The 14,141-nt window shown below is 40.1% G+C and overlaps 1 protein-coding gene across 2 annotated transcripts; it reads left to right on the forward strand.

The window, feature by feature from the left end:
• The first annotated feature begins 11,013 nt into the window (after positions 1 to 11,013).
• LOC135474118 (uncharacterized) lies at positions 11,014 to 13,779 on the forward strand. Of its 2 annotated transcripts, XM_064754133.1 has the most exons (6): positions 11,029 to 11,065; positions 11,547 to 11,602; positions 12,171 to 12,258; positions 12,517 to 12,581; positions 12,824 to 12,907; positions 13,325 to 13,779. In XM_064754133.1, exons 1-6 carry the CDS (start codon positions 11,033 to 11,035, stop codon positions 13,527 to 13,529), a joined length of 531 nt encoding a protein of 176 aa, XP_064610203.1. In that variant the 5' UTR covers positions 11,029 to 11,032; the 3' UTR covers positions 13,530 to 13,779. The 2 variants fall into 2 exon arrangements, with proteins under 2 accessions (XP_064610204.1, XP_064610203.1); XM_064754134.1 differs by lacking the exon at positions 11,547 to 11,602 and having other exon boundaries at positions 11,014 to 11,065.
• The last annotated feature ends 362 nt before the right edge of the window (positions 13,780 to 14,141 follow it).

The raw sequence follows: 14,141 nt of genomic DNA on the forward strand, positions 1-14,141 counted from the left end.
GATTCTTGGGAATGGCAGCCTTGCCAGAACAGTCTTCCGATTTAGCTTCCGGTAGTCTATACAAAGACGCAGAGAGCCGTCCTTTTTCCGGACGCAAACCATTGGGCTAGAAAACTGTGATTTACTTTTCCTTACCCACTCATTCTCGATCAGCGTTATTAAATAGTCTTTGACTTCCTGGTAGAGAGGAACTGGCACGGATATGTAGTTCTGCTGAACTGGTGAATCATCTGTTAACTTAATGTCTAACTGCAGGTCTGGGGCAAAGCCAATGTCATTTTCATCCCTTGCAAACACGGAAGATTCTTCATACAACATTTGCCTGACTTTACATTTCTGTTCTTCTGTTAGACAACTGTTTGTTAAGTCGATTGGCGGATGCCACAGTTCCTTTCCATGATTATGTGTAACACCTGACTGTGAAGTTTCTACAGACTTTACAACATTTATGGGAATGACCGTTTGAATTTGATGCAATGTGCCAACATGGCAACCTCCTTTAATACTAACTTCTTGTGTTAACCCATTTGTTACAATTACATCAACAGCCACTCTGGTCCCTCTGTTAACAGTCACCAATGAACCATGAACCTGTACACCTTCAGGCCACAACTGCTCCACATTTGGCTCAAACATTACATCTGAACGATCATCGACTCTGGCTCTTGAGAAACATTTCACTACAACAGTCTCTCCGGCTGGCGCTTTGTAGCTTTTTCTACCTGTAGTTACAAAACCCAATTCTGTGTTTGTTTTCTGATTAATTAAGTTAACCACAGCAGTTAATGTTCTCTTATCTATAGTGGGTAAACCTGACTGAATCAAATTAACCTTAAAGTCAAGTCCAGTTTCACTACTGTTGTCCAGATAGAGTTTGATCACATTGTATCCTATAATAGGCTCACTCATGCCCTTTACATCGGACACCAGGAATGGGACACTAAGTTCCTGACTACTACGGTCTCCTAGTAAACGGAAGTTTATTGGGATCCAACCCTTGAATGGAATATTGATCCCATTAGCAGCTGATACTGTTAAATTACTGTCTCCAAGGATATCTGCCATAGGTTTTATTTCCGATTGAGGTAAGTGTTCTTTAACCCAGTGAATTGGCAAGAGACACACCTGTGCCCCAGTGTCCCACAAAACTTCAGTTTTTATTCCCTCTAAAGTACACAGCATTTTACACCTGTTGCCAACTAAATTTATCATCTGTACTTGAGTTCTGGTTGTTCGTTCTGGCCGTAAACAATCTCGTGGTTTTTCCAGTTGTTGAATGGCTGAACACACATATTTATGACTTGGCCAATGTACTGTTTGACAGTCTATTGAACAGTATGCAACGGAATTACATCCGGTACACTGCAACACCTTTGTCAGCATTTTGCCACACTGAATGCAGCCTGGTGGGGATTCATTCCTGGCCATCACTCTCCCCTCTGTGGTGACCTGTTGTCGTTTCCCGAACGGTTTCCTTTCCCCACGCGTTTCCTAGCTTTACATCCAGCCTTGAAATGTTCCTCTGATCCACAAATAAAACAGTGGTTACATTTCTCTGCACCAGATTTTCTGCAATTTTGACAGCCCCTTTTTGTCTGACGCTTGGCTAGTTCTTCTCTCATAGCCATAACCTCCGTTTTTAAGTCACGAACAAGAGCAGTCATGTTGTCTACTGTATCATCCCTTGTTTCTCTATCTGCCTGTGCTGAGTGTACTCCGGCCTTCTTGATTTTTACTGTCCCACTTTTTGTTTGTCTCTCCTCATACGCAGACATGGACTTTGTAACTGCATCAACAATTTCTTCATCTGTTGGATTTCCCTCCAACAACTCCTTCATGTCCTGACTGACAGCCACATCCCTCAGTCCAGTATGGATAGAACGCAATGTCCTTCTTCGCACTAACAGAGGGTCGCACATTAACCCGGAATCATCTTCTCGTGACGCAAAAACAACTTTTTGTCCCAGGTCCAGAATTCTCAAGGTGAAGTCTAAGGTGTCTTCTTTGGTGTCTTGTGATGCTTCACACAACAGTTTATACAGGTCTGTAGCTGAATCTTCCTTGAAGTATCGTCGGAGCAATTTCCTTAACACAAGCAAGTCCAGATCTGTTTTCCCCTCGAGATAACTTCGAAGGCACTGTGATGGGTGGACTGCTGTCACGACTGCATCAAGAATCTCTGCTTCACTGTACCCCTTCAGTTCTGCGGTTTGTAGCTGACGTATCACATTAGTAAAACTGATACCAGCGGATCCATTTATTTGTCCAGTGAATTTCAAGTCCTTTTTGAAAACCTTGTAGTTGTCTGCTGACTTCTCATCAGCGTGAACTTGTTTGCTACCTTTCATGGCTGTCTCCAAAGTTTTGAGTAGCTGGCCTAGACGTGGTGGCCCATCTTCCTCATCTGCAGAACATACGGCTATGTATTTTTCGATAGCACGTAGCCACTCAGTTTTCCCACTGTCTTCTAATTTCACCGGAATCTTCAACTTATTGATGGTATCAAGTAGTTTCTCTGGGGCCTGCTGGTACAATAACGCCTTAATCTCGAACTCGGCCTCCACAGAACCCATTGCCGCACTACCGCTGACTGGCACACATTTGTCTTATCCTGGCAAGCTCGCCAAAATGTTGCCCTTCCTCTGGTCTGGCGCAATGTAAGGCTGTAACACAGACGAGACGAGACAAATTATTTAGATGGCACAGAACTTTTAATGGAAGATGGCGGACAACCAGTCTCATCCTCCCAATCAACCAATCAGAACGATCGTTTTACTCAGAGTCAACGCACATGTTGTAAATTCCCCTCCTGTGTAACACCTAAGAGTTATGTCCCTTAGAACAACATTGCTAATTACCTACGATCGCTACAATTATTTGTTAGGGTTGGGTGACGACTTGCACCAGGTGAGTGCGTCTTCGTTTGGTGTACGGTAGAGAGTGGTTCGAACTCTCGAGCACAAGGCTCTATAAACATTCCACTACTGAGCTATGCAGGGAGAAGACACAACCTTTTCCTTTTAGACGACTTTAAACGTTTGCTGTAACTTTATCGACCGCGCGTATTCGCGACAGTCATACATATATATATATATGAAGAGTTCATACGCAAAAACCGATAAACGCCATTCTGGGTAAATTTAACGTTAGCATGCCTCTACACAGTTCGAACCGTCCCCTTCTTGTCTGTGAAGTCAGTTTTCCTGCAAAAGCCGATTAAGCCCTTCTGTCGAGCAGCAAAATGTAACGATTGTTTTCAAACAGCGATAAGCGCCACGATCTATTTTTAACAACTCCCGATATATCCGTTCAGCCACTCAGCGGGTTGAATTGAGGTCACGTTTGTTGCAGTTTTGTACAAAATGGCAGCGCACATGTTTGACCGACGTGTGACCGTTTGACAACACAAGTCGCTTCTAAAGTAACATAAACTGCGTGGATAACGGAAAACTTCGATGATATCCTTGAGCAAGTCATTCAGTCCCCAAGAGGACGGAAGCAAAAGCGGCTGCCAGGGAAATCTGCTCGAGCGATAGCGAAAAGGGTTCGTCATAGGGGAGTAGCACTGGGCAGCCGCCATCCATGAGGAGAACGTCCACGAGGAGAACGGACATCCATGAGCAGAACGGAACAAGTAACTTGTTCGTTTACGAATAATTGGGCAAGGTACGAGACTATAGGCCTGTATATTTATATAGGCCTATAGCCAAGCAGATAAATTCTCAACACTTTAAACCCCTTATTATCCGAAAACACAGACATTACTGTAACCCTGAAGACCTTCTCTAATGTGTCATTGTTAATTAGTAACCTAATAGTCCTCCATCACTAACTTAAAGAAAAAATATTAAAGATCCACGAGGAGGACCTTGCCTAGTTCACCTCCCCATAGGTATAAAGTATAACATCCACGAGGAGGACGGTGGCTAATTTACCTTCCTACTGGCATAAGATACAACATCGACAAGAAGGACAGTGGCTAATTTACCTTCCTCCAGGTAAAAGGTACAACATCCACGAGGAGGACGGTGGCTAATGTACCCTCATATAGGTATAAAGTACAACATCCACGAGGAGGACGGTGGGTAATTTACCTTCCTATAGCCGTAAAGTACAACATCCACGAGGAGGACGGTTGTTAGTTTACCTTCCTATAGGTATCAGGTAGAACCTCCACGAGGAGGACGGTGGCTACTTTACCTTACTGCAGGTATCAGGTACAACATCCACGAGGAGGACGGTGGCTAATTTAACTTCATATAGGTATAAGGTACAACATCCGTGAGGAGGACGGTGGCTAATTTACCCTCATATAGGTATAAAGTAGGCCTACAACATCCACGAGGAGGACGGTGGCTAATTTACCTTCCTATAGCCATAAAGTACAACATCCACGAGGAGGACGGTGGCTAATTTACCTTCCTGCAGGTATAAGGTACAACATCCATGAGGAGGACGGTGACCAGTTTACCCTCCTGCAGGTATCAGGTACAACATCTACAAAGAACACGGAGGCTAATTTACCTTACTATAGGTATAAAGTACAACATCCATGAGGAGGACGGTGGCCAATTTACCTTCCTGCAGGTATTAGGTACAACATCCACAAAGAGGACGGTGGCTAATTTACCTTTCCTCAGGTGTAAAGTACAACATCCACGAAGGGAACGTTGGCTAGTTTACATTTCTGGAGGTGTCAGGTATAACATCCACGAGGAGGATTGTGCCTATTTTACCTTCCTACTGGTATAAAGTACAACATCCATAAGGAGGACGGTGGCTAATTTACCTTAATACATGTATAAAATTCAACATCCACGAGGAGGACGGTGACTAGTTTACCTTTCTATAGGTATAAAGTTCAACATCCACGAGGAGGACGGTGACTAGTTTACCTTCCTACTGGTATAAAGTACAACATCCACGAGGAGGACGGTGGCTAATTTACCTTCATATAGGTATAAAGTACAACATCCATAAGGAGGACGGTGGCTAATTTACCTCCATGTAGGTATAAGGTACAACATCCACGAGGAGGACGGTGGCTAATTTACCTCCATGTAGGTATAAGGTACAACATCCACGAGGTGGACGGTGGCTAATTTACCTTCATATAGGTATAAAGTACAACATCCACGAGGAGGACGGTGGCTAATTTACCTTCCTTTAGCCATAAAGTACAACATCCACGAGGAGGACGGTGGCTAATTTACCTTCCTATAGCCATAAAGTACAACATCCACGAGGAGGACGGTGGCTAATTTACCTTCATGTAGGTATAAAGTACAACATCCATGAGGAGGACGGTGGCCAATTTACCTTCCTGCAGGTCTTAAGTACAACATCCACAAAGAGGACGGTGGCTAATTTACCTTTCCTCAGGTGTAAAGTACAACATCCACGAAGGGAACGTTGGCTAGTTTACCTTTCTGGAGGTGTCAGGTATAACATCCACGAGGAGGACTGTGCCTAATTTACCTTCCTACTGGTATAAAGTACAACATCCACGAGGAGGACGGTGGCTAATTTACCTCCATGTAGGTATAAGGTACAACATCCAGGAGGAGGACGGGGGCTAACTTACCTCCATGTAGGCATGAGGTACAACATCCACGCGGAGGACGGTGGCTAATTTGCTTTCCCATAGGTATAAGGTACAACATCCACGATGAGGACGGTGGCTAATTCACCTTCATATAGTTATAAAGTACAACATCCACGAGGAGGACGGTGGCTAATTTACCTTCATATAGGTATAAAGTACAACATCCATAAGGAGGACGGTGGCTAATTTACCTCCATGTAGGTATAAGGTACAACATCCACGAGGAGGACGGTGACTAGTTTACCTTTCTATAGGTATAAAGTTCAACATCCACGAGGAGGACGGTGGCTGATTTACCTTCTTATAGGTATAAAGTACAACATCCACGAGGAGGACGGTGACTAGTTTACCTTTCTATAGGTATAAAGTTCAACATCCACGAGGAGGACGGTGGCTAATTTACCTTCCTACATGTATAAAATTCAACATCCACGAGGAGGACTGTGACTAGTTTACCTTTCTATAGATATAAAGTTCAACATCCACGAGGAGGACGGTGACTAGTTTACCTTCCTACTGGTATAAAGTACAACATCCATGAGGAGGACGGTGGCTAATTTACCTTCCTACATGTATAAAATTCAACATCCACGAGGAGGACGGTGACCAGTTTACCTTCCTATAGGTATAGAGTACAACATCCACGAGGAGGACGGTGACTAGTTTACCTTTCTATAGGTATAAACTTCAACATCCACGAGGAGGACGGTGACTAGTTTACCTTCCTACTGGTATAAAGTACAACATCCACGAGGAGGACGGTGGCTAGTTTACCTTTCTGGAGGTGTCAGGTACAACATCCACGAGGAGGACGGTGCCTAATTTACCTTCCTACTGGTATAAAGTACAACATCCATAAGGAGGACGGTGGCTAATTTACCTTCCTACACGTATAAAATTCAACATCCACGAGGAGGACGGTGACTAGTTTACCTTTCTATAGGTATAAAGTTCAACATCCACGAGGAGGACGGTGACTAGTTTACCTTCCTACTGGTATAAAGTACAACATCCACGAGGAGGACGGTGGCTAATTTACCTTCATATAGGTATAAAGTACAACATCCATAAGGAGGACGGTGGCTAATTTACCTCCATGTAGGTATAAGGTACAACATCCACGAGGAGGACGGTGGCTAACTTACCTCCATGTAAGCATGAGGTACAACATCCATGAGGAGGACGGTGACCAGTTTACCTTCCTATAGCTATAGAGTACAACATCCATGAGAAGGACGGTGGCTGATTTACCTTCCTATAGGTATAAAGTTCAACCTTTATAGGTATAAAGTTTTCCATCCTTCAGGTATGCAGTACAACATTGATGATTACCAAATTAACTTCTAATAAAGATTTAACTGATTGATTGACACACACTTATGAGGACAATAGATAAGTTATATGTCGTTTTGGTACAGCTAAAATCTATATGCGGAGGACTGTTGCCTTGTTTATTTCTGAGAAATATATATAACATATAATGTATAAGTATGTATGTAAGGTGATGGATACCAGGGTTTGTTACATGTTTAGGAAACTTTTTTAAAACTAAGTATTAGCCCGATTTGAATGGAAGTCCTATAAGTTATACAATAGCTCTTCGCCAGCCTAATCACGCTTGTGTGGTAATTAACCATAGGTTGTTTATTGTTACTTAGGAATGTTATATGTTTTATGTACATGATTATTATTATTGCTTTATTCTGTGTACAGTAAACTTCTGACGCTTAATGTTGTAATCCCTTTTGATCTCTGCCTGTGCATAGCTGTTCACAGCGCTCATGTTGTCAATTAACGTTCAATGGCCATTTAATTAGTGTATAAAAACTTGCAGAGATATAAAGCCTGGCGAATTGTTACGCTCAGTTCCTTGATAAGGACAAACAAGGTCTTTGCTGCTGTTGTATAGCCTTATTTATAACCCAAAAAATACACATATGTAGCTTGAGACCATAATTTGTAAAGTGCGAAAAACATTGAATATTTAAGAAAGCTTATTTTGCCAAAGATATCAAGTAAGTTTTTCAGAGTTTGCTTCTTAACACACCCCACACATTATTTCCTCTTATGGCAGAGAAAGGTTCAAGCGTCTAAATTCTGTGTGTCTGACCTCTGACTTTCATGCATGACCCAGTTTATTTTGTTATACCGCAGAAGCTTACATCCACATATATCAGATTTCACTGGTGGACAAGTGATCGCCCGCTTTATTGCTCCTGAATTCTCTAAGTGAAAACATTTAACTTGAAACTAAATTAGGCGTCTCCATCTTATAGGGTTTTCATATGTCGCGCTACCATAAAGTTACTTGCTTTATTTATGTATTTATTTATTTGATTATTGTTTAACGCCATCCTCTCTTTAGGACACATGGTTTGTTTATTCACAACGTAATGTATATAACATCCTAGCCCAGCAAACCACGGTGGAATTTTTAGAAAGACATTATAGTCCTCAGACTTAAAAAGGAATTCAGACTTATCTCCTTGTCAAGGAAATCTGTCAGCTATAACTTTCTCATACCCAGAATTGTTTTCTTTGACCTAAGCAAGATGCATTTATTACTACTATTATTAAGTTTTAAAAAAATAAAAATGATCAGAATCATAAAAATCCACACATCACAAAATATTTCTTAACAAATATGTGTACAGGCAAAAGTATGCAACAATACAGGTGTATGTAAATATACCGTCAATGTAATTATGTAACTCAATTCGCATTAAAATTTGCCTTTCCCTGCCCGACAACCAAGCAGCAGAAGATCCATGTATAATACAATATGAATTGGGGTCGGGCTTTTTGAATAGCGCTTTGATTTTATTCATACAATGAATGAAATCCTCATGAAATGGCTGAAAAGGAAGTATGTCAAGCAAATACCATTTCATTTGTACTACCTAGCACATTGGGCCTACTATAGTGCTTGAAAGTCATATCTGCAGTGTCGTGATAACTTTTGTTATGGTTGAAGAATTTAAAATGTACTTCGGACCAATATCTTCATCTTAGAAATTAAGTAGGACTATTTTATTTTGTTCATATGGACATGTTGTCTCACATGAATGATCTTCATGTCTCCTAATCCCAATTTACTTGGAATTCGACGGTGGAGAGTTATTTCCAGAAAAATTAACGAGTTCTATCATGTACGAGTTTGTTTATGTTTTTCGGACGCCAAAACAATACAATATTTGGAAAAACTCGATGTTGATAGAAGTATAAATGATTTTCTAATTCGATTATAAGATAAAACATTTTCAGTTAAAGTTAAAAACGTGGAGTTTCTAAGAACATTCAGTATATAGGCCTGCTCTTTCTACACTTTTATACCTCCGTGCATCACTTGCCACAATGTCTAAACAAAACAAATTTATGGGTAACTTTCGTGTGTCTGGACCGTGGAAAGCCGAGGTGGCGGTGTGTTTGTAAACACAGTTTCCCATCGCATGTCTGCTGAAGTAATACTATCTCAGGGTGACTTGTTAGCTTTGCAGTTTGGCTAATGTAGTACATAGCTTTTATAAAAGCTTTCCACTTTTCCGACGAGTTTATTTCTGGACGCCTCAATGTAACAATGACAGCACACCAACCTGTCGTGATTCAGTCTGTGGATGAATTGTTAAGTTGTGTAAAAAGTTGCAAGGATTGTTGTAAAGGAGACTATATTTCATTCCATTGTCCGTTATGTCCACCGTCAAAGTTCAAGCCAACAAGGAAGAAGAAAGTAGAGAACCATTTAAGAGCTGTACACTGGAAAGCACGCGTTGAGGGACAAAACGGCACGTAAAATTAAGCATCAATACGTTTCATTCATCTAAAATACTGTGTACATATATAGTTATCGTCTGCGGCTTTATATGATAGGCGAGCTTTTTGATTAACTTTTCATGTTAAAAAAATAGATACATTCCCTGTCAATGAGATGATATGTTCTTAAATTATTTTCTACATCTTTTTTCGAAATGTATACTCCTAGTGGTCATCCAGACGTATATGCAGATTTATCGGCTCTGTAGGAGACGCCAATTTAAAATATTCTTCCACTGATGAGGCAGAGTAAAATAGGTATCAAAGCAATCTAAACTTACAGATCTTATTTTCGTGATTGGCCCCGGAGATGGATGTAAAACAGAAAGATGCCATCAACTTCCGGTCGGGCAAATGCAAGTGTCTAATTTGCAAGGGAAAAAATAAGTAACACAAAGAGATCAGATCATCTATGCCTGCAATAGAACTTCTACTCAATGGCCTCATGTGAATAGTAGTTGTGTAGTGTTTGTGTACATATTCTCTCTATTAGACCAACAGATTAGTCATTTGGCGTGTATGTTTTAATACCACACAATGTAAAGAACGCTCCCGCTGCGCTAACCGTAACTCGAAAGCCAACAGATGTTTTTCTTACGTAATGCATGAACGGTGGCAAAAATTTTAATGCCAATCACTGGAAAACTATTCATCTGTAATAATTTGATACGAGTGAAGAGCACAATTTGTCCTGCTGACCAACTTTCAGCATTGCACCATTACTGCTTTTCGCATCGTGTCTCAAATATCAGAATAAAGTGTGCCTAAAAGCGAAAACTTCTTTAGAACCAAAACAAAGCCACATTCGTGGTTAGCTATTTATGCCTAATGCATGAACAGTAGGTAAATTGTGGTCAAACTTCTTAAGCTAGAACAAAGCTAGAACAAAAGCAAAGCCAGATTCATAATCTATTTGTCAAATTACACTGTATATATTCACACAAGAAATTGGATCAGCTATGCACGGGTTTAAACTTCTTTCCAAAGGCTTCACTGTGCGAGCAATCTAATTAGGCTTTAAGTCTGCGCTATATATTACAGTCCATGCACATATGTCCATAAAATTGACCGCCATCACATGGGCTGTAAATTGAGCTGTTTTTGAGGCGTAAAACACCATTGAAATAGATAACTAAATTATCACAATGTTCAAAAGACGTGTTTATTTTTGTAGGTAAAAGTGCCGTTCTTTGCCATCTAACTGAACAGAGTTCTTCACGGCATTTCCATTGCACGTCATGTTGAAGGATAATTATTCGCAAAGAGAACACTAATTAAGGAAATGCATTTCAAATCTGAATTGAATATTATACTCGTGTATATCTGCATTGTGGTGCTTGAGGCGACAAATGCTGGGCATGACTGAACATTGTTGCATGTCTTAGGGTTAAGGTCTTTGTCTTGAACACATTCTTTCCGATACGTTTTGCTTTAGAATGTGTAACGATGTGGGCGTCGATTTTGATAAGTGTTGCAGTCATTTCTCGTATGTTTTCAAGAAAGATACAACTTTTGTGATGTCTTGATTTCTGTAGGTTTTCGTCAGAAGACTTACAAGTGTCCAGGATTATTCCATCTGCGGACGAGGAACTCAACAATGAGGAGCAGGATTCCAACATGTTTATTTGTGTATCTGATGTCATTTCACAGGTATGGATAAGGGAGCAGTTGTCATGCAGGTGACATTGATTTGTTTATTTGATTGGTGTTTTACGCCGTACTCAAGAATATTTCACTTATACGACGGCGGCCAGCATTATGGTGGGAGGAAACCGGGCAGAGCCCGGGAGAAACCCACGACCATCCGCAGGTTGCTGGCAGACCTTCCCACGTACGGCCGGAGAGGAAGCCAGCATGAGCTGGACTTGAACTCACAGCGACCGTATTGGTGAGAGACTCCTAGGTCATCACGCTGCGCTAGCGCGCTAACCGACTGAGCCATGAGGGCCCCAGGTGACACTGAGGCATATACTCAAACTGTTTAGAAATAACAGGTGGGTCTGAGCCTCAAGTATTCAGCATCAGTAGAAAAATACCATTAAACTGTGTCTGACAATTTTTGGATTTTTAACCAACTTAAACACAATGTTTGGATTGTATATATATATGCCGCATAATGTTGATATTTCAGGTTGATGTGATCGACCAGTATGTGGAAGGCTTGTTGACAGACAGAGGTTCAAAGTGGTATGTATAGCTTAAATCTGTACACTTCATTTATTTTCTTTGTCTTTTACATATTTTTCTATATTTCCTCATATGTGTAGGCGCATTCTGGAGTTTCGCACAGTGACTGGTGTGAACAACAATTAGCTTAGGAATACCTACACATTTTTCTGCGCAATTATAATTTACAGACACAGTGTATTTAATTGACCCTTGTATTTGACTATATACAGTAGTTTTAAACATATGATAATTTATGTCTTTCCCTATTCTTCTATAGTGGCGTGCAGCACCACTGTACATTCATATCACACAAACTCGAAAGATTTCGCTGCTATTTGAAGAATAGTTGCTGCGATACAAATAATTAATTTGTTACATGACATATAGTTTAATGTATTGTTTCACATCATACAGCCACACTTGATGGTAGCATGTGATTTCATAAAGATCCTCATGCACTTCATCGCCCGGGATATATTATTATGTATCTAAAACGAGTGTTTTAGAGTGTTTCACTGTGTTATATTGATAGCTTCTCCTAACCCCTTCCTCGTACAACTGTATACATGATTATGTGTTTATCTAGGTCCGAGAGCTCTGAGCTGGAGATTTTCTTGACAAATCCGAGAAGGGAATTTCTAAAGGGCTTTGGTTTCGGTTATGTCTTGGACTTGGTACGTAAAAGTGTGATTTCGGTGTATAAATTGTTTATAAATTGATATTGACTTTTTCGCTTAGCTTGATTTATATGTACTGAAAATACCCTTTGTATGGAAAAAGCCGTGTTACTATATTTATATATGTTTTACGTACCAAAAACAACGCTGCGAGACTTTGGAATTTTGTAAATGTTTTGTGAGTAAATTATGGCCATTCTGGGTGTTATTTCGAATGGGTATGCGTATGGTACTTAATAAGATTTTCTCTTTTAGGCTTATACATATCTCGAAGCCTATGTGGAAAAAAAGTTCTTCAAATTGAAGCTTAGGGACAAACGGTACGTATAGGTACATGTAGGTAGGGTGGTTGCCAGTAATCCCGGTCTTCTCCATGCACGTTTCAAATAATCATGCCTATAAGGGTTTTTTGTTACAGTACAGATCTGGGATGTTCTGTTTGTTTGTTGTCACAACTTATCTACATATGCTTTTGTATACCTTGTCTGTATATGTGCATTGGAAATAGGCCATGATTATCTTTCACTGTGTGATTATATTCTTGTGTGAAACATTGCTTCAGGCGCCCCGCCACATCTGGATTTGTACACAAGCTAGTCCAGCTACCAGGAACCGAGCGAATTCAGAAGATTTTAAATGTGGATGGGTTTGTATTTACCTTGTGTTTTATCTGTCTGTTTTTATTTTTTGGTATAATTAGATATGGCTATTTTGGCTCCAGTTATGAATGGAGTAGTATCGGAATGGCTTTCCAGCTTTCAAGTTATCTATATACAGACAGTTCAAATGTGTATAAACATTTGACAAGGCTAAAGCCATAAAAAAGGAGGAAAGTAACTAAGAATATTGCAGTCATCAAGTAGTCATTTACATGTAGATGTGTGTTTAATTATTTATCATTATAATTTCATAATTTTGTTCCGCGCATGACTTGCTAAAAAGTGTGAAGGCATATATGTTTAATTAGTAGCAATATATATACATTTCCAGATTTCAGTCTTTTACAAATGAAATAGGAAGCCTTTAACAGGATTGCATTCTGTTCACATTTTTTTCTTTGTAGGTACGAAGGGACAGTCAGGAATAGGAGATGTAAGGAAGCTTTGGTTCGGGATGTAGTCGCACTGCTTGTATCCAACAAACTGCACATATCTTTACCAGAAGCAAGACGAAGATGCTGTCAAACTGAACATTCATCGTTACACACGGCACTTAAAAAAAATGAACAATTAAGAGCACACCGCTTAATCAGCAGTACCGAGTCGTAAATGGCATGCTGTGTGTGTAAATAATAGATGACTGATGAGTTGACAATGTGTATTTTATATCATTGTTATCATTGTATCATGGCTATATGCCTTGTACATATAGCCTACACCTATAATGTATTTTCCATTCCACCTCCATACCATTCATTGCTTCACTTACACATGTATAGAATCTTAGAATGTACAAGAGAGTTAATACACTAATAAACTTGCCTAGGGTACTGCAGCATATGTAATGAAACACAACTTTTATCCGTACATCTCAGTATTAAAGCGTTCTTCAGTTTATAATAGTTTTTCTGTAAAGGTTTTTGCAAACCGGATGAATACAATGCTGTAACCATTTTTAGGGAAAGGAACTTGTTGAATTAGAGTTTCTGTTGGCAAACTCTCCGTGGGCGGTGGGTTATGGCAGTGCGACAGGGCTCCTTAAAATACATATATTTAAACTAGAATGTGGTTGTTGACTTTTTTATTCAACTGTCCGGAATTGGTGGTCACTGGATTTCTCATATTGGATGATTCGAGGATTATATTCTAAGGCTCTGTGAAAAATTTCTCATCTACGTACATGTAGAGAAAGGCAAACTCGGTTTGTCCTCGTTCGTGTTG

Source organism: Liolophura sinensis, chromosome 8, assembly GCF_032854445.1.
Source record: "Liolophura sinensis isolate JHLJ2023 chromosome 8, CUHK_Ljap_v2, whole genome shotgun sequence".
Classification (NCBI taxonomy): domain Eukaryota; kingdom Metazoa; phylum Mollusca; class Polyplacophora; order Chitonida; family Chitonidae; genus Liolophura; species Liolophura sinensis.

Bases quoted from the DNA above. Each gene is read 5' to 3' on its own strand.
- LOC135474118 (XM_064754133.1), top strand. From the start codon at position 11,033: ATGTTTATTTGTGTATCTGATGTCATTTCACAG. The intron at 11,066-11,546 runs GTATGGATAAGG...TTGATATTTCAG, and splicing joins TATCTGATGTCATTTCACAG to GTTGATGTGATCGACCAGTA. The intron at 11,603-12,170 runs GTATGTATAGCT...GTGTTTATCTAG, and splicing joins ACAGACAGAGGTTCAAAGTG to GTCCGAGAGCTCTGAGCTGG.